At 39.3% G+C, this 21078-nt stretch overlaps 1 protein-coding gene across 1 annotated transcript; it reads right to left on the reverse strand.

Moving 5' to 3' along the window:
• Positions 1–17635: 17635 nt before the first annotated feature.
• Positions 17636–20515, reverse strand: LOC127545217 (growth/differentiation factor 15-like). Its single transcript, XM_051972334.1, has 2 exons — positions 19736–20515; positions 17636–19100 (listed from the first exon to the last, which is right to left on the reverse strand). Exons 1-2 carry the CDS (start codon positions 20079–20081, stop codon positions 18385–18387), a joined length of 1062 nt encoding a protein of 353 aa, XP_051828294.1. The 5' UTR covers positions 20082–20515; the 3' UTR covers positions 17636–18384.
• Positions 20516–21078: the final 563 nt, after the last annotated feature.

The raw sequence follows: 21078 nt of genomic DNA on the forward strand, positions 1-21078 counted from the left end.
TACTGGAAAATTGTGAGTTCCTAGGCATTGACCCACACTTAACACCGTACACCAAGATAAGGTCAAAATGGGTTCATGATCTAGGCATAAAGAATGAGATGATAAATAAATTGGAAGAGCATAGGATAGTTTACCTCTCAGACCTGTGGAAGAGGGAGGAATTTATGACCAAAGAAGAACTAGAGATCACTATTGACCACAACATAGAAAATTTTGATTATATCAAATTGAAAAGTTTTTGTACAAACAAAACAAATGCAAACAAGATTAGAAGGGAAACAATAAACTGGGAAAACATTTTTACAATCAAAGGTTCTGATAAAGGCCTCATTTCCAAAATATATAGAGAATTGACCCTAATCTATAAGAAATCAAACCATTCTCCAATTGAGAAATGGTCAAAGGATATGAACAGACAATTCTCAGACGAAGAAATTGAAACTATTTATAGACGTATGAAAATATGCTCCAAATCATTATTAATCAGAGAAATGCAAATTAAGACAACTCTGAGATACCACTACATACCTGTCAGATTGGCTAGAGTGACAGGGAAAGATAATGGGGAATGTTGGAGGGGATGTGGGAAAACAGGGACACTGATACATTGTTGGTGGAATTGTGAACACATGAAGCCATTCTGGAGAGCGATTTGGAACTATGCTCAAAAAGTTATCAAACTGTGCATACCCTTTGATCCAGCAGTATTTCTACTGGGCTTATACCCCAAAGAGATACTAAAGAAAGGAAAGGAACCTGTATGTGCCAAAATGTTTGTGGCAGCCCTGTTTGTAGTGGCTAGAAGCTGGAAAATGAAAGGATGTCCATCAATTAGAGAATGGTTGAGTAAATTGTGGTATATGAACATTATGGAATATTATTGTTCTGTAAGAAACGACCAGCAGGATGAATACAGAGAGGACTGGCGAGACTTACATGAACTGATGCTGAGTGAAATGAGCAGAACCAGGAGATCATTATATACCTCAACAACGATACTGTTTGAGGATGTATTCTGATGGAAGTGGACCTCTTTGATAAAGAGAGCCTTAATTGATCAAAGATGGACAGAAGCAGCTACACCCAGAGAAAGAACACTAGAAATGAATATAAACTGCTTGCATTTATGTTTTTCTTCCCGGGTTATATATACCTTCTGAATTCAATTCTCCCTGTACAACAAGAAAACTGTTTGGTTCTGCACACATATATTGTATCTAGGATATACTGCAACCCATTCAACATGTAAAGGACTCTTGCCATCTGGGGGAAGGGGTGGAGGGAGGGAGGGGGAAAATCGGAACAGAAGTGAATGCAAGGGATAATGCTGTAAAAAAAATTACCCTGGCATGCGTTCTATCAATAAAAAATTATTAAAAAATTAAAAAAAAAGAAAATTGTGAGTTCCACTGAAGAACTTGTCTTTCATATGCTTTCCCATCTCTTTTTCATATCCCTTCATTTTATCTGTAACCCATTCCCTCAGATAAATCTATCTTTTGCCAAAGAAAATGGCCATTGTGAATTCTTCACATGAGCGAACCCCAACTTTTGGTGCCTGCCATCCCTAGTGACAAACCCCATACCATAGATCATGTCAGTGAGGACCAGGTCTGAAATAAGACATGGACCAATTTTCTGATATCTTTGGCAATTTCCTTCACTACCTATCCATTATCCTCAGTTTTCACATAACAAAAATTTAATTTCCCACAAACTCTACCTTTTTCAGCATAAATAGTTCAAAACTAATCTATGCTAGAGTACTGCTTCTGTAGTCTAAGTGGCCTGATCTGCTAATAAATCCAGTGAGTTCTGTACCCCCAACTCCTATCCAGGGGTCATCTGTCATTCCAACCACTTAAAGATGTCTATCAGGAAAGTCAGCAACAATAGAAGGCTAAAAGAAACAAACACACATGTGCATCTAGCAACAGATAGATGGCTAGGCCAAATAGTCTCTTACCTACTTATTTAGAATCTAATGACCCAGTTTCTGGGATAAGAATGCACTATTTGACAAAAATTGCTGGGAAAATTGGAAATTAGTATGGCAGAAACTAGACATTGACCCACCGTACACCAAGATAAAGTCAAATGGGTTCATGACCTAGGCATAAAGAATGAGATTATAAATTGGAAGAGCATAGGATAGTTTACCTCTCAGACCTGTGGAAGAGGGAGGAATTTATGACCAAAGAAGAACTAGAGATCACTATTGACCACAAAATAGAAAATTTTGACTATATCAAATTGAAAAGTTTTTGTACAAATAAAACAAATGCAAACAAGATTAGAAGGGAAACAATAAACTGGGAAAACATTTTTACAATCAAAGGTTCTGATAAAGGCCTCATTTCCAAAATATATAGAGAATTGACTCTAATTTATAAGAAATCAAACCATTCTCCAATTGATAAATGGTCAAAGGATATGAACAGACAATTCTCAGACGAAGAAATTGAAACTATTTATAGACGTATGAAAATATGCTCCAAATCATTATTAATTAGAGAAATGCAAATTAAGACAACTCTGAGATACCACTATACACCTGTCAGATTGGCTAGAGTGACAGGGAAAGATAATGGGGAATGTTGGAGGGGATGTGGGAAAACAGGGACACTGATACATTGTTGGTGGAATTGTGAACACATGAAGCCATTCTGGAGAGCGATTTGGAACTATGCTCAAAAAGTTATCAAACTGTGCATATCCTTTGATCCAACAGTGTTTCTACTGGGCTTATACCCCAAAGAGATACTAAAGAAGGGAAAGGGACCTGTATGGGCCAAAATGTTTGTGGCAGCCCTGTTTGTAGTGGCTAGAAGCTGGGAAATGAATGGATGCTCATCAATTGGAGAATGGTTGAGTAAATTGTGGTATATGAACATTATGGAATATTATTGTTCTGTAAGGAATGACCAGCAGGATGAATACAGAGAGGACTGACGAGACTTACATGAACGGATGCTAAGTGAAATGAGCAGAACCAGGAGATCATTATATACCTCAACAATGATACTGTTTGAGGATGTATTCTGATGGAAGTGGTTCTCTTCGATAAAGAAATCTAACTCAGTTTCAATTGATTAAAGATGGGCAGAAGCAGCTACATCCAAAGAAAGAACACTGGGAAATGAATATAAACTGCTTGCATTCTTGTTTTTCTTCCTGGATTATTTATACCTTCTGAATCCAATTCTCCCTCTGCAACAAGAAAAGTGTTCGGTTCTGCACCCGCATATTGTATCCAGGATATACTGTAACCTATTCAACATGTAAAGGATTGCTTGCCATCTGGGGGAGGGGGTGGAGGGAGGGAGGGGAAAAATCAGAACAGAAGTGAATGCAAGGGATAATGTTGTAAAAAATTACCCTGGCATGAGTTCTATCAATAAAAGGTTATTTTAAAAAATAGAATATAATGACCACATATTTTCAGATAGGAAACTGCAAGATCTTACATACTTGCACTTTTTACTTGAATTGTGCTTATAGCTTCTGCTGAATACTTGCCCTGATTATAGATATTTGCTATAAAAGGAAAAAGCAGGGACATGATTATAATAGCATCAAAATTTGTCCTTCAGTCCTCAGCCTGAGAACACATACATGGCAGAATAAAGCATCCTTGGCTAATTGGATACAATAACAATTTCATCCTATATCCAGACTCAGGAATAATCAAGTGGATTTTTATTCAAAGGAATGCCACTGGGAAACTGAGTCAGAAAGATCCCATCTTAAGCAGAGATCAAGGTCATCCTCCCGATTCTTGCCCAGATACTAATATTCACCTGTAACAATTCAGGATCACATTCCTCCCAGTAGCTTGGGGCATATTTCCTTCAGATTGTGGATTGCTGACTTGATGAGCCATCAGACAATCATACTTGAATTCAAAATTCCAAATAACATCAACTACAGTACCAAGAGATTTTATGTCAAATAGCAAGCCTCATTAATCAAAGCTTCAGGTGAATTTAGCTCTCAAGATCACATATCCTAAATAAGTATTAATATAATCTTATATTGATAACAGTAAGAGATTCATCCTAGAAAGTTCACAGCTTATCTTTATATATAAGTAGATGGGTTTTAAATTCAACATTACACAATTCATTTTACTTTAAGATGCTCAAAACCCAATCCATATCAAAACATGATCAGGTATTAACTATGTTCAAATGAGCAAAGACATAGACCATTGTTTCCCTAAATAATGGGAACAACTTTAAAATAATTCAATACAACCAATTAAAACTCACATGGACTATAGAATATACTGTCCTAATTTCACATTAAAGAACTCTATCAGAATTAACATTAATAATTTCTTCATCCTAAAAAAATGTTAATTCTACTTCCTCTAATTGAGGAGTCCCTATAAAATATGAATAATAGGTACAACATCAATATTTTTTAACATTCCTCTAAGCACAAACATTCCCACCTCCCAACAAAACATTCCTAATTACAAAGTCAATTTTAGATGTTATAACTTGTCCTTAACAATCCATTTTTGAGGTTCCTCCATGGGTTCTTTAAACCTGATGTTCTCATCTCCACACTGCAGTCTCATTTATCTATAATGTCTAGTAAGGTATTTATACTCTACTTCTTCCAGGATTCCAGGAACTGCAAATTCCAAAGGTGTTGTCTGCTTGCTTCCTAGGAGCTAAAAAGGGATGAGGACAAGGCTAGTATATAATTTGTTAAAAACTTATCCTTTGTCTGGAATAATAGGACCTTTCCTTCCCTTCTAGAATAAGAAATTCTATACGACATTTCTAAAGGTGATAATCCTGTAGATACAATTTGTTCCAGTGTTATTCCACTAATTTTCTTTTATTTATTTATTTTATTTTTTGCTGAGGCAATTGGGGTTAAGTGACTTGCCTAGGATCACACATCGTTGGACATATTAAGTGTCTGAAGCCAGATTTGAACTCAGGTCCTACTGATTTCAGGGCTGTGCTCTACTCACTTCACCATCTAGCTGCCCCAACTTTTTAGGGTCCCTTCTAAACATCAACAATTTTATTAAAACCTAACCTAAATATTTTGGAGCCAGGCTTCCTCCCTATAGAGAGATACCTCCTCAATACCTTCTTATTTATCTTTAGACATATTACACATCTTTCAGATACAATTTGCTCTACCATTACACACATCCCCTTATGCCAAATTTTCTTGCTTTTACTTCTTTGTTAAAGGAAGAAAGCAAGACAAACCTTAGGATTAATATTCTAAATATCTTTGGATTAAATTTCACAAAACTTATATACCACATATCCAGCTGGACTGACAAAATGTTAAAGCACAGTTCATACAATTTTACAAATTGCCCAATATACAATTTAGCAAACAACATAGTAGCTTAAATATATTTCATCTAATTAGAAGATGTGACCTCTCTAGGTTAGTTACCAGAAAACCAAAATTTTAAACTTAAATCAAATCAAATACAGATTTAATTTTCTAGTAACAATACTTCAATATCAAGGTACACATATTTTTAAAATCTCATACCAGAATAAACAAGTTCACAATTTTAACACAAATTAGTTAACAGTAATTATCTCATACAATTTCAGAATCAGCATTCCAATTTAAGCACACACAGTCCCCAAATTTAAGGTGGTGGAAAACTTCCCTTTCAAGTCTGTCCACAAGGGCTTTAAGAAATTAGTGGATCTTAGGACCTGGAGAAGAGGGTCAGAGAAATTTGGACCCAGGTATCTGACTGCAGGTCTGTGGCCAGTGACTACCCCATTCTCTATGCCAGAAATGCTGGGGAGAGGTGGGGACCCATGTGAAAGATGTTGGGGCACCAATGTAAACTCCAGAAGAATTCTGGACAGCCAAAGAGACCTCCTTAGCCAATATAGATTCCACACACCTGAGAAGCTTGGAAAATCCCAGAGAATCCTAACGAACTTGAACTGATTTTCCTGTTATCCATATGGCTCATCAGTTGCTTGGCAGAGGAGAATCCTCTTAGGAATAGAGTCTCTTCCCCATGCCACCCCTCCACTAGTTCTTACCATTCAAAAGGGAAATGGGAGCCTTTTACATACTCTAACTGTTAAATTCTCCCAATCCCAATCCCAGTCACCCAGATAGCTCACCAGTTGCTTGGCAGAGGAAAATCCTCTTAAGGATAGAGTCTCTCTTCCCCTACCCTCACTAGTTCTTGCTGTTCTGGGCTGTGTTGTACAACTTATCTGACTTATTTCAAACTTTTCTCAGCTGGCTTATCTCCTGGGCCAAATTAATCTTCCATTTTGCTAATCTACTTCCGTTTGTGCTTTCTCCCAATGTCTCTTTTCAGGAGTTTAGAGATCAGAGCAGGAGTTCCTGAGCCAAATCTAAGGACCACTGGAGAACTCTCTGGAGGGCACCTGCGCAAGGATTTAGTACAGGAGAGACCCTTCATAAACAAGAAATATCCCACAACAAATTCCCAAAATATGTGGAACAGTAGTGACCACAAAAACAATCAAAGGCTCTCAGACTAAAAGAAAAAAAAAAGCAAAAAAGAAGTTTATTAGCCTATCTGACAAGGTGTTTGTCAGTAAAAACTGCAAAACACAGCATTAAGTAGCCTGAATGAAAAAGCCCCCACCTCCTCCTCCAGCAGGGCCTTGTCTCTCATTGTTTGGGGGAGTCCTGGTTTACATTCTAAGTTCAGAAATCTGACCCAGAAACAAAGAATAATTTGTCTTTAAAAGAGGTACTTAAATGCTAATTAAGTGGTGGTGAAAAGCAGGAGGAGACAAAAATCTGCTACTTTTTTAAGCTATAGTTCTATTTGTTATTATAAAGTCTCAAGTCACAATTAAGGTATAGTTTAAGGCTATGTTCCCATGAGAGTGTCTTCGCTCAGTTAATTCCACACAGGGGAAATAGGAAGGGAAATAATCATCCAAGACAATCCAACACCTGTGGGGTTTTTTTTTGTTTGTTTGTTTTTTTAGCTATAGTTCAACTTATTAATGCAAAGTCTCATAGTTCAAGGCCACATTCAGATGAGAGGTCTTCACTCAGTTTATTCCATTCAAGTAAACCATTCTAGCTTTGGGGAAGGAGGGGATTACTATGAAAACAACTGGAAGTTCAAGGATTTGGGGATCAGGCTATAGAAGAAAAGAAGAGTTGCTAAGTATGTATGCTTCTTAAAAAAAGAAAATTCTTTTATGTAACCATCTTTATCTTCTACTGGATAGGAAAAAAAATCTGTCCTTTACCCATATGTATTTGTTAACCATCAGTCTAACCATGCATTTACTCACAGAATTATATGTCTAATATGTGCCAGGAACTGAGATGCAAAAAAGACAAAAATAAAATAACCTTTGCCCTCAAGGAGCAGGTGAAAGGGAAATAATATGTACGTAGGTAAGCCAATGCAAACGGATCAAAATGGCATAATAAGGACTCTGTGTCTTCCTGATCTTTGTGGATGATGGGCTACCTGGCCTGGGGAAATTCCTAAAAATGATCCCCACCCACCTGAATCTCCCTTGAGAGAACTACCTAGTTTCCCATGGGAATCTTTCACTTCTCAATTGATCTAGGAATCACTTTGGTCTGGGAAAGAATCATCCCCCTTTATTGATTTGAAAATTAGCCCCTAATTGCTCCCTAGCCCCAAACCATAGAAAACTAATAAAAGTCAAGATTCTGTACCCAAACCTTTGTACCCAAACCTTTGCTAATTCCTATTGAAGAAGGGATCCTGAAACTCTAAAACTCCTTGAAGGACAAATTCTCCTTGAATCCTGCCTCTATGGAGACCCTACCAGAGGACAAACAGCTTCATTCTGTTATCTGAGTTGGATATACCAGCCCTATTGAATTAAAGAGACTCATTCAATTCTATTCAAATCCAGCTCAAACTGAAATCCAGCTTATAGATAACCCCCACTAGCCCAGCCCCCATGGAGCAGGCTTGGAATGTAGCCAAAGACTTCCTTATAAAAATGGCAATTAAAAACTCATTTCTTTGCAGAGGTCCTAACATGCCATGCCATGCCATGCTATTCTATGCCAAGGGAACCTCTGCTCACTGGAATAATATTCTCTTTATCTCCCTCACCTATTTCCCTAACGAGACCTTTTGCCTCTCTGTCCGGATTTCTCTAAACTTTACTTCCCTGCCAGAACTCCTCCACTGAGGAATTCAACCTTTCTATTCTTGCATAGTCAAGGCTGATTTCCCAATGCCAAAAATAAACTTCTTTTATTGGTTTAGCCTTTTCGGGTTTGTAAATTCATGTACAGATAATCTCTGCACTTCCAGAATGGGGTTTCCCAAAACTCCCAACCCTTGCCCCAAATCCCAACGGGGTATAGAGGAGCCAAACCTCTCCATTTGGTTCCCTGAACCCCAAATCTGCCAGTAGACCTTATCATTTAATTCCCTGACCACCAGGAACCCTAATCTCATTCCCTAAATCTAGATCTCATCATTTGGTTCCCTGACAAAAGGCAACTTCAAAATCTAAACCTCATCACTATCAGGAATAGCCCACTGAGGGAAGTTGTTTCTCAGTATAATAAACCCATTTTTTGCTAAAAACCTTGCCGGCAGATCGGGACTGCGAATTCTTTTGTAAAAACCTGTGACACTGGCCTGGGGACCCCATCACTATTAGGGTATCTTTCATCCCTCAACAAAAGTAGCCCTTCAGGTAGAAATTAAGGGATTCTAAAAAAGCAGAGATGAGGAAGTAATGCATTCTAATTGGAAGACTCCTCTTCCACCTCCGCCATCTACTTTCTTTTCCTGACCTGAGCTAATATGTCTCTTTAGGTAGCCTGGAGGTTTTTCACACCTGGGGGACTCACTATAATAGAACTGAACTTAATGCTGAAACACAATAGGCTTACTCCTACAATTTAGAATTCCTGGTCTCAAGCAACCATCAGCCTCATCCATTCCTCCAAAGCAGGGATTATGTGTAATAGGAATTGTACCATACCTGTGGCAATTGTCTTAAAATCCATAAAGCCCTTTGGAAACTGATGGATGTATAATTGTGAACAAGCTACTTCACCCAAGCACTATTATTGACCCAGATCCAAACAAGTTTTTTGTAATGCACACAGATAAAGCTTGAAGGGCTTGAACGCATTTATGGAGCAAGAAAGTTATCACATTTGCTAGCAGAGACTTGAGTAACAGTGAGACTCAACATCTCATACACATATACCTTATATTCCAAGTTAGAATTTGGGGTTTTGAAGCGGCCAGAGATTGTGTTTAGAACAAAGGCACAAATATGCAGTAGTGATAAATAACTGATATTATAGTTTTTCCTCCTCAAAAATTGACAAGTATCTTTTTAAAAAAATTTCAGTTGTACTTTATTTTTTTCCAAATATATGTTAAGTATAGTTTTACACTTCATTTCTGCAAGACTTTGGGTTCCCCCAGAGAATCTACTAAAAAGCTATTAGTAATAATCCACAACTTCAGCAAAGTTGCAGGATACGAAATAAATCTACATAAATCATCAGCATTTTTATACATCTCTAACAAAATTGAACAGCAAGAGATACAAAGAAAAATTCCTTTCAAAATAACTGTCGATAGCATAAAATATTTGGGAATCTATCTGCCAAGGGAACATCAGAAACTATATGAGCAAAACTACAAAACACTTTCCACACAAATAAAGTCAGATCTAAACAATTGGAAAAATATCAAGTGCTCTTGGATAGGTCTGTAGAATCTAATAAAGATGACAATACTATCTAAACTAATCTATTTGTTTAGTATTATACCAATCGAACTCCCAAGAAACTATTTTACTGACCTAGGAAAAATAACAAAAAAATTCATCTGGAAGAACAAAAGGTCAAGTATTTCAAGGGAACAATGAAAAAAAAATGTAATGAAGGTGGCCTAGCTATACCTGATCTAAAACTATATTATAAAGCAGCAGTCATCAAAACCATTTTGTACTGGCTAAGAAATAGACTAGTTGATCAGTGGAATAAGTTAGGGTCACAGAAATATAGTCAATAACCATAGAAATCTAGTGTTTGACAAATCCAAAAACCCCAACTTTTGGGATAAGAATTCACTATTTGACGAAAATTGCTGGGAAAATTGGAATCTAGAAGGCAGAAACTAGGCATTGACCCACACTTAACACTGTATATCAAGATAAGATCAAAATGGGTTCATAATTTAGACATAAAGAATGAGATTATAAATAAATTAGAATAACATAGCATAATTTACCTCTCAGACCTGTGGAGGAGGAAGGAATTTGTGACCAAAGAAGAAGTAGAGATCATTATTGATCACAAAATTGAAAAATTTTGATTATATGAAGTTAAAAGGGTTTTATACAAACAAAAACAATGCAGACAAGATTAGCAAGGAAGCAATAAACTGGGAAAACATTTTTACATTCAAAGGTTCTGATAAAGGCCTCATTTCCAAAATATATAGAGAATTGACTCTAATTTATAAGAAATCAAGCCATTCTCCAATTGATATTAAAGGATGAACAGACAATTTTCAGATGAAGAAATTGAAACTATTTGTAGTCTCATCAAAAGGTGCTCCAAATCACTATTGATTAGAGAAATGCAAATTAAGACAACTCTGAGATACCACTACACACCTGTCAGATTGGCTAAGATGACAGGAAAAAATAATGACGACTATTGGAGGGGATGCGGGAAAACTGAGACACTGATACATTGTTGCTGAAATTGTGAACAAATCCAACCATTCTGGAGAGTGATTTGGAACTATGCTCAAAAAGTTATCACACTGTGCGTACCCTTGGATCCAGCAGTGTTACTATTGGGCTTGTACCACAAAGAGATAATAAAGAAGGGAAAGGGACCCACATGTGCAAAAATGTTTGTGGCAGCCCTTTTTTGTAGTGGTAAGAAACTGGAAACACAGTGGATGCCCATCAATTGGAGAATGGCTAAATAAATTGTGGTATATGAATGTTATGGAATATTATTGTTCTGTAAGAAATGACCAGCAGGATGATTTCAGAAAGGCCTGGAGAGACTTACACGAATTGATGCTAAGTGAAATGAGCAGAACTAGGAGATCATTATACACAGCAACAAGAAGACTATATGATGATCAATGCTGATGGAAGTGGCTCTCTTCAACAATGAGATGATTCAAATCAGTTCCAATTGTTCAATAATGAAGAAAATCAGCTACATCCAGAGAAAGAACTATGGGAAATGAATGTGGACCACAACATAGCATTTCCACTCTTTCTGTTATTGTTTGCTTGCATTGTTTTCCTTCTCAGGTACTTTTCTTTCTTTCTAGATCAGATTTTTCTTGTGCAGCAAGATAACTGTATAAATATTTATACATATATTGGATTTAACATATACTTTAACATATTTAACATATATTGGACTGGCATTAATGGACAGGACATTAACATGTACCTGCCATCTAGGAGAGGGGGTGGGGAGAAGGAGGGGAAAAGTTGGAACAGAAGGTTTTGCAAGGGTCAGTGTTGAAAAATTACCCATGCATATGTTTTATAAATAAAAAATAAATAAAGTTTTTAAATGTTAAAAAAAAATAACTTTGTGTTCCAATTTTTTCTCCCACTCTCCCTTTTCTTCTCCTTCCCCAAAACAACATGCAATCTAATATAGATTAAATATGTGCAGTCCTTTTAAATATATTTCCCTATTTGTCATGTTGTCAAAGAAAAATTAGACTAAAAAGGAAAAAAATGACAAAAAATCAAAAAAGTGAAAATTCTATGCTTTAATCCATATTCAGTCTCAAAAGTTCTCTTTCCATTGGAATTTGCATTATTCCATTGTTGAGAAGAGCCAAGTCCATCACAGTTGATCATCACATAATCTTGTTACTGTATACAATGATTTCCTGGTTCGACTTATTTCATTCAGAATCAGTTCATGTAAATCTTTCCAAGTTTCACTGAAATCAGCCTGTTGTTATTTCTAATAGAACAATAATATTCCAATACATTTTATATACCATAACTTATTCAGCCATTCTCCAACTGAAGGGCATTCACTCAATTTCCAGTTCCTTGCCACAACAAAAAGAACCTCTTCGAGCATTTTTGTACACTTGGGTCCTTTTTCCATTTTTTTATGATCTCTTTGGGATACAGATCCAGTAGTGACACTGCTGTGTTACTAATATGGAAGTGGACAAATGCCCTGCCCTGAAGCTGTGGAACACCAAAGTCATGATGCTATCTAAGGAAAAAGTGAAAGTTCCATGTGAGACCCACAGAACTAGGACATAAGCAAAATCTGGTGCAGCTGAAGCTTTGAGATCTCCAGCAAACAGTATGCCAGCAGTATATATGAACCTCATTTCAATGAACCAAGTCTCTCCATCTCAGGAGTGGACAACTGGCAACAGGAACTGATGACCAATGAGAGACTATGAGAAATGTTTGGAGTCAAGAAATGAGGCAGGAATTCTGAAGACCTCAAATACCAGTGTTCAGAAGACTCTACTGTTGAGGCAAAGTTGGAGAGAGGCAGTGGACCATTATACTGGACTGTCACTGATCCCGTACATGATACTAGGAAGTATGATAAGTAAGATACTATGTCATGAAAGTTCTGCCGGATGATTTTGGACACAAGAGTCAAGAGAGGACCCTGGAGCAAGTAAAGATGGCTAGAGATGTCATAGGAAATAAGAGACTCATATTTATTATGGCAAAATATTAGCAACTCATGCTGTAATTTGGAGAACACAAGCACTAGTAATTCTTTGAAACTTGTCTTCATCAATTTTTCAAAAAGATTTCCCCCAATTACATGTAAAAACACATTTTAACATTCATTATTAAGTTTTGAATTCCAAAATCTAACTCTCCTTTCTTCTCATTTCTCTTCCCTGAGATGGTAAACAATCTGATATGGGTTATATATATTTAATCATATAAAATATTTTCATATAAGCCATTTTGTGGGAAAAGCAGAAAGGAGAAGGAAAGAAGAAAGAACAAAGAAAGGAAGGAAGGAAAAAAAAAGAGAAAATTAGTTTGCTTTAATCTGCATTCAGACTCCTTCAGTTCTTTCTTTGGTGATAGAACAATTTTCATTATGAGTGCTTTGGGATTATTTTAGATCATTATATTGTTTAAAATAGCTAAGTCGTTCACAACTGTTCACCATAAAATGTTGCTGTTACTGTCTATACTGTTCTTGTTTTGCTCACTTTGAACTATATCAGTTCATGTAAATCTTTCCAGGTTTTTCTGAAATCAACCTGTTTGTCATTTCTTACAGCAGAACACAATTTTTTCAGCCATTCCCCAATTTATGAGCATCCCCTAAATTTCCAATTCTTTGCCACCACAGAAAGAGCTGGTATAAATATTTTTATACAAATAGCTTCTTTCCTCCTTTTTTGTTAAAATTTCTTTGGGATACAGATCAAATTGTGATTTCACTTTAAAAAAAAAAGTTTTCAGTGATGTATTTTTGAGTTTTTTTTTAAATCATCGTAATATTTCTCAGCAACTCTCTCTTTCCTGTTCAGAGAATCATCCCACATATAAAATATATTTAAGACAAAAAAGGGAAAAAATAACCATAGGTTGATTAAGAGCTCAAAAAAGGTATAAAAATTTGTGCAATGCACAAAATTTGCATACCTCTAATGTCTATAAAAATGTGATGGATTAAAAGTAGAAATGTTTTCTCATATCTATGCTTTTGAGTCATGCTTGTTCTTTAGAATTTTGCAACATTCACTGTTGATTGTGTGTGTGTGTGTGTGTGTGTTTCTGTTTGAGTATTACAGTTGTTGTGTATATTGTTTCCTTGGCTCGGCTTACTTCACTCTACATCTGTTCATGGAGATATTTGCATGCTTTGATGTATTCATCACATCTATAGCTTCATACAGTACACTAATATTCCATTATGTTCATTTATCACAATATTTACACATTCTTCAGTTGGTGAGCATCTACTTTACTTCTAATTCTTTGATATCAGAGACAAGATAATATAATTATATCCTCCAAGAGATAATAATAAAAGTGATGATCCAAAAGTATCAATATATATTGAATCTTTGATTCAAAGAGCATCAACATTTTAATAACTTTATAATAATTCCAGATTGTTTTCCAAAATGTTTTTTTTTTTTACTAATTCACATTTCTATCACTAATACACCAGTATTTCCATCTTCTCATAATCCCTCCAATATTGGCTATTGCCAACTTTTTACATTTTTGCCAATTTGCTAGGAGTGAGGTAAAACCTTAGGGTTGTTTTGATTTTGCATTTATTTTATTATTAGGGATTTGAAACATTCTTTCATGTGATTATTAATAGTTTGTAATTCTTTTAGGACCATTTCCTCATACATCTATTTTGATGTATCTATTTTTGATACATCTATTGGGCATTCGATTTATATTATTATTTTATCTGTTAATTTATATAATTTGGGTGGAAACCCTTTTCAGAAATTTGCTACAATATTTTCCCCATTTGACTGTCCCTTTTTATTTTTGGTGCATCCATTTAACATTTGTAGAAGATTTTTAATTTCACATGATCAAAGTTAATAATTTTGTTTTTTTGGTAAATGCTTCCATCCTTTTTTTTTTTTATTAAAAACATCCATACCCATACTTTTGAAAAGTATATGATCTGTTTTTCCTTAATTTTTTTATATATTATCTTCAATATTAAGATCACATATGAATTTAGAATGTATGGTGGTATGTGGTGTAAAGTGTTGGGTTAAGCCTAATTTCTGCCAGATGTTTTCTAATTTTCCCAGTGGATTCTCCCCCCCCCCCCCAAGTAGGAATGTCTTTTCGAAGTTAATTAAATTTTCTAGTTTACTGAATACTTGGTTGTCGCACTCCATTTTTTCTGACTCTCCCTTGCTAGTCTGCTCTATCTGCATTAGCTTTCTGTCTCTAGAAGGAGAACATACATTATGTATTGGTGGCAACTAACTTTTTCAGGCTTCCCTGACATATCTCTTAGCTTCCTTAATCAGCCTGACATCTCACGAAGGATCTATTAAAAATAAGTGTAAAGTTGCTATATTAGCTAAAGTATAGCTTTGGAGATCTCTGAACATGCTAATTCTGATTCCCCTATCATTGTGGAGGGCAGCTGGGTGGCCAAGTGGATAGAGATCCCGCTGGAGTCAGGAAGACCTGAGTTCAAATGTAGCCTCAGACACTTACTCACAGTTACTTGTGTGACTCTGTGCAAGTCACTTAACTCTGTTTGCTTCAATTTGCTCATCTATAAAATGAGCTGGAGAAGGAAATCTCAAACAACTCCAGTATCTTTGCAATGATTATGCTATACAATTTATTATGCAATTTAACATGTATTGGTCAACCTGCCATCTCGGGAAAGGGATGGGGGGAAGGAGGGGAAAAGTTGGAACAAAAGGTTTTGCAATTGTCAATGCTGAAAAATTACCCATGCATATATCTTGTAAATAAAAAGCTATAAAAAAATTTAAAAAATTTAAAAAAACAACAATTTATTATGCAATGATTATGCTAGTTATTTCCCAATGTTAAAACATCCTTGCATCCCTGGTATTAGAATTCATCTCATTGCTTACTGCTATGTTTTCTGAATATCTTGCTATAACCTATTTGCCAAAATTTTATTTAAGGCATTTTCATCAATATTCATCAGTAAGATCCATAGATCTCTTGTTTCTTCTTGACCTTACCGAAGACCCTTGCATTTCAAGGTTCTTTTCTCATACAGCTACAGTAACAGTTCTTCCCCTCTTTAACTTCCTTTTCCTTATCCTTGCTCAGTCAGCTCTAACATCTACAGGCACTAAAGTTGAAAGTACACATGCTTAGGAAGATGGTGGACCACTAACCCATTTGATCACTAACCTCTTCTCAGGATTTCCAATTCCTAATCTGTAAAATGAGAGGTGATCTTTAAAGTCCTTTCCAGCTTTGAATCTATGACCTGATGCTAACAGGATTTGTTACGAACAGTATAAAAAGAATTCTTATTCAGGTTTAGTTGAACAAGGCTCTTTTCCTTCCAACTTTGAGACTATGGGAATTCAGATGGAAGAAGCCTTTGGAGAAAACCTAGACTAACTCCTTTACTTTACAGGACAGAATACAGGATAAAGGGAAAGTGTCATGTCCAAGGTTACACGAGTCAGAAGAACAAAAGGACTTAAACCTATTTGATGGAACATAGACTTTGATGCAGGTGTTCAGAGAAGAGACAGACTCAGCCTGGCCTGTAACTTTGCCAGGATAAGCTTCTGCTGCCCAATAACTGTTGGATACCAGGGGTAGGTCAGAAGTCAGGAAATCCTGACCTGTCAGTCTCCCAAAGCCGCACAGATTTGTGAACTAGAGAATGTGATTGATTTGGCTTAGCTCCATCTGGTACAATGCTTTAGGAAGTGAGGAAACCTTCTATACGTGGAGCATTAGGCTAGCAGGACTGCTGCAGATCAGGCAATGGGACTTTAAAAAGATTTCTCTCCTATTTCACTTGTGAGTGATTCCTGTTTTGAACTCTCCTGCTGTCTATGACTGATGAATATAGAAGGCAGAAAGTAGTTATTCTGGTTCATGTCCCCTCCATTGGTGGGTCCATATTTGAAAGCCCCACTGTTGAATTTCTTTAGGTCTTTTCCCTCTTCCATTACCTTTTGTGCAGCCCCTCCTGCCTTCCCATGGGAGTTAAAGAGACAAACCTTGAGCTGTCATCACAGGAGACCTAATTTCAGGTTCTGACTTTTTCTTAGTGACGAGATATTCAGTGTATTCATGACCAATTCCAGTGTTTCCAAGATAGCCTTCATGAGTTGTTTAAATCAAAAAATTTCAGCTGGGTAATGAACTTCTCTGAATTTAAGTGGACCACTTTCAGGCATAGTTAAATAGGGATTTTCTTTGAGTATAAATTGGATTAGAATTCTGTAATCTCTGGAGAACTGCCAAGAGTCATCAGTTGGGCCCATAGTCAAAACTTATACTAGTGGGTTGATCCAACCAAGGCATATCTCTGTCTTTAAAGACTTGGGATCACATCTTGGTCCAATGGATAGAATATGCGCCTTGGAGCCAGAAGGACCTAAATTAGAAATCATGTTTCAGACACTTAACTAGCTGTGTGACTCTGGACCAGTCATTTAAACCCTGGCCTAACTCAGTAGCCTCATCTGTAAAATGGGCAAAATTCCTGTGAGGACAAAATGAAATCATATATTAGCTAGGTAGGTGGCACAGGGGTTAGAGTGCTACTCTTGAACCCAGGAAGTCTCCTGCCTCAGACTGTTACCTTGAGCAAATCACCTGAGTTTTCTCAGCCTCAGTTTTGACCTCTGTAAGATGGGAATAATAGAACCTCTTTCAGGTTATTGAAAAGCAAATGAAAAAGCAAATGTAAACACACTGCAAATCTTATAGCATTATATAGAGGCTAATTATCATCATCATCATCATCATCCTGGACTTGGAAAACAAATAAGAAAAAACTTCCCTCTTAGTAGAGACCTACTAGAATATACTTCGCTATAGTGGCAAAATAAGTACTCTTGTGAGATAGCAAATAAGGGCATTGTAAAAAGAAAAGAAAAAACAAGCCTTGATGAAATTTTTAAAAAAAATTTTAATGAACTCTCCCGCTTCAGGCCATCATGAGTCAGTGAAGAGAATTTATGATAATTTGAACTTTCCCTTGAACTAAGAGCGCTTTCCTGATAACAGGTGTAGAGTAATATTAGTTCCATTTTACAGATAAAGCTGAGAACCATTAAGGAATCTGATGAGGTTCAAAGCTAGGTCTGAGTATATATCATTATTATTATACATTATTTTGCATCATATGATATATGTTTTATTATTACATTATATATAATAATATGTATATATTACATATTATTTTGCATACATATGTTGTTCTTTTCTGACCAAAACCTTTCCCCTTCTCCCAACTCAAGATTCAACCTGATTCAGTTTTAGTATTTTAAATCCACTCTCCAAAGTAACAGAGGATCCATGGTGTAACAGAAGTCATTATAAATACTGGCCAGAAAACAAGAGTGATACAAATCTTTCATTTCCCGCCCCCCCAATAAATTATCAATAAATATGCTTCTATAAATAACGGCTGCCTCTCAGGAAACATCACACCGTGGGCCACCTTCAGCTTCATTCTTTGGCCAATATCACAGAGGCGCCCACGGGGACCAGCCCAGCTATATTTTTCAGTCGCTCCGGATTCGAAGTCTGGAGATCAGCTTGGGAACGTCTAGGAGGCTGGGCAGCCTGGCAGCCGGATGCCCGCCCTTCCCACGCCGCCAACGACCGGTCCCTTCCACCGCGCAAGTCCGGGGGCTCAGGCGCAGTGGCAGCCCGTGGGGAGCAGGTCTTCGTAGGGCGTGAACGCTATCTGTCCATCACTGCCGTAGTGCATGAGCATCATGGGCTCGTAGGCAGAGGGGACGCAGCAGGGCGGGCCCGCCAGGGCGGGGGACAGGCGGTGCAGGCGCGCCTTGAGCTGCGCGTGCATGCTGGCCGGCCTGTAGCCCTGCGGGCACGAGCCCTCGCAGAAGCGCATCTCGAATTCTCGCGGCGCCAGCACCCAGCTGTCCCAGCCGATCTCCTTGAAAGACACGCGCTGCGAGCGGACGCAGCAGCGTCTCCCGCCTCCCTCTCCGCAGGCTCTGTCGGGCTCCAGCGCTCGCGCCCGCCGGGGTCGGGGAAGCTCTTGGAGCTCCACGCGCAGGCTGGCGCGCGGGCCCGGGGGCTGCCGGAGCAGCTCCCGAGTCACGTTGGGAGGCAAAGCCAGGGGCAGCCGCAGCAGGGGCGCCGGAGCCGGACGGCGCTGGAGCCAGCGCTGCAGCGGCCGCGTCAGGTCGAGCGTCAGGGTCTGGGGCGCAGCATCTAACCGCGAGGGCGCCCACTCAGTCGGGGTCAGCGGGGATGGTGGCTGCAGAAACAGCCGCAGCTGGGCGCGTAGCACCCGCGTCTCCTCCGGCTCCCCCGCAGTCAGAGCCTTGCGGTGGAGGAGCAGGTGGAAGCGCTCGTCGGGGGCGTCCCGGCTGAGCTCCACTGCAAAGGGAGGGAAGAGAAGGGAAAGGTGTGAAGGAGCGCCTCCATCCTCCCCAGCACTCCCCCTTCCTCAGCCCGCGCTCACCCCAGTCACTCCCCTTTCCTCTCCCCTCTCCCCCATCCAAAAAGTATTAGAACATAGATTGGGCTTCCAATTCCCCCTCCGACTCCTAGAAAAGCTCCTCACCTCCCCCCGCCCCCTTCCATAAAACAGGTAGTGATCGCTCTTGTGGCTTTATTCGGTGAGCTTGGGCTCTCAGACGCATCTCGGTGTGGCGTTTATCCGATCTCTGATCCCTTCTCTTTACTCGGGGCCCTGAGGCCCTCGTGTCATTTGGCACTCTGAGCCCCAGGGAACCCTATCGTGCCCCGGAGCTGGGAGCAGGGATGCCGAGGGCACTAAACTCGGAAGTTAGGAGCCCCGGCTTCTAGTCCAGGCTTTGATACTAACTAGCGGAAGGCGGGCAAATTTCCTTCCCTCTTTGGTCTCATAAAAATTAAACAAAGCCCACCTATCATTCAAGAACTTTAAGCTCTCTTCCAGGGTTGTGCTTCTGCGTTCTACCTTATAAATTCCCGGGTTCTACACCCTTTCGTGTCCTTTCTCTTCTAGGCAGGACCGGCAGGTCGCTTACATTTAGGCATCAGGATCCGGACTTTGGGGACTCTAGGGAAACGCGAACTCCGGCCCGAGCCTGTAGCCTCCAGGCTCTGGTTGGTCCGCAGCTGGGTCAGTGCCTCCTCATATCGGCGCTGCAACCTCCGGATTTCCGCGGAGCTGAGAAGCTGCGGGCGCACGTCCGGGGGCGCGGACAGCCCGAGCCGGCTCAGGATGGCGCTGCGGATGGCTTCTAGCTGCTCGCTGCGCTCTCGGTCCCCCGGCTCAGCTGCCCTGGACGGAGGCGGCAGCAGCAGCGGGAGCAGCAGCGGGAGTAGCGACAGCAGCCGCAGCTGCCGGGGACGCAAAGAGAGCCCGAGCATGGCGGAGACCAGATAGCTGCGAGGGAGAATGAATGAACTTGTCCCGGCTTGTCCTTATATTGGGCTGGACTTTGACGCCCCCGCGCCCAGTTCAGGTTCTCCGCCCCCGCCTCTGCGGGAGAGTAAACAAAAGTATTCCGGCGTTGTCCGGAGAGAAAGGGGGGCGGAGGAGTGGCAAGGAGGCTGGCCTTGGGGAGAACAAAGTGGCCCCAAATCGTTCGAGTCACTTCCTTTTGGACTCTGTCCCCCCACCTCTCTCCTTATCCTCCCCCTTTCCCACTACTGCTCCCTTCCCTTCTCTCCCAGATGTTGTATAGAGACTGAATCTTGAAGCCCGTTAGAACACAGGATGGAAGGACTTGAGCCCTTCGAGATTCCATTATCTGGACCTTCTCTTTATGCTACAATGAAGAGACTTTCCCGAATTAGCCAATCAGTGGATTGGTTTTCCTTGGACGACGGGAGGGAAGCGGGACACAGGTCCTGTTTAGGAGAAAGAAACAGAGTTTAGACAGCAAGGAGATCCTTAGAATCATAAATTTAAAGTTGAAGGGACCCTAGAGGCCCACTAGGCCAAAGCTCTCATTTTATGGATGAGGAAACTGAGATCAGAGAGATTTGCCCAAAGTCCCACAATTCGTTAAATATCAGTGATGAAATTTGTTTGTAGGACCACAGATTTAGAATTTGAAAGGTTCTCAAAAGTTCTCTGACCCATTCTTCAGAAGAGGGAATTGAGGCCCAGGGAGACTGAATAACTTTCCCAGTAGAAAGCATCAGAAGCAGGATTTGAATTCAGGTCCTCTGACTTCTGGGCCAAAGTTCTTTCCACAGTACCACTGGGGACATTAACACTTTGGCCAAAAGAAAACAAATGATTGGCACAGATCAAGGTGGAAAGGAGGGCTCATGGGCATGTTTTTCTTCCAAGGTCGAAGTGGGTCAGAATCTGAGGTCTCTGAGCCCTGTCTTCCCTGACCCTTCTCCATTGTTAGTC

Source organism: Antechinus flavipes, chromosome 1 (genome assembly GCF_016432865.1).
Source record: "Antechinus flavipes isolate AdamAnt ecotype Samford, QLD, Australia chromosome 1, AdamAnt_v2, whole genome shotgun sequence".
Classification (NCBI taxonomy): domain Eukaryota; kingdom Metazoa; phylum Chordata; class Mammalia; order Dasyuromorphia; family Dasyuridae; genus Antechinus; species Antechinus flavipes.

What these genes read in the sequence shown, in the direction of transcription:
- LOC127545217 (XM_051972334.1), bottom strand. Translation starts at nt 20,081, where the DNA reads ATGCTCGGGCTCTCTTTGCGTCCCCGGCAGCTGCGGCTGCTGTCGCTA. An exon ending in CCGGATCCTGATGCCTAAAT is followed by an intron (nt 19,101 to 19,735) that starts GTAAGCGACCTG and finishes CTCCCTTTGCAG; the next exon opens with TGGAGCTCAGCCGGGACGCC.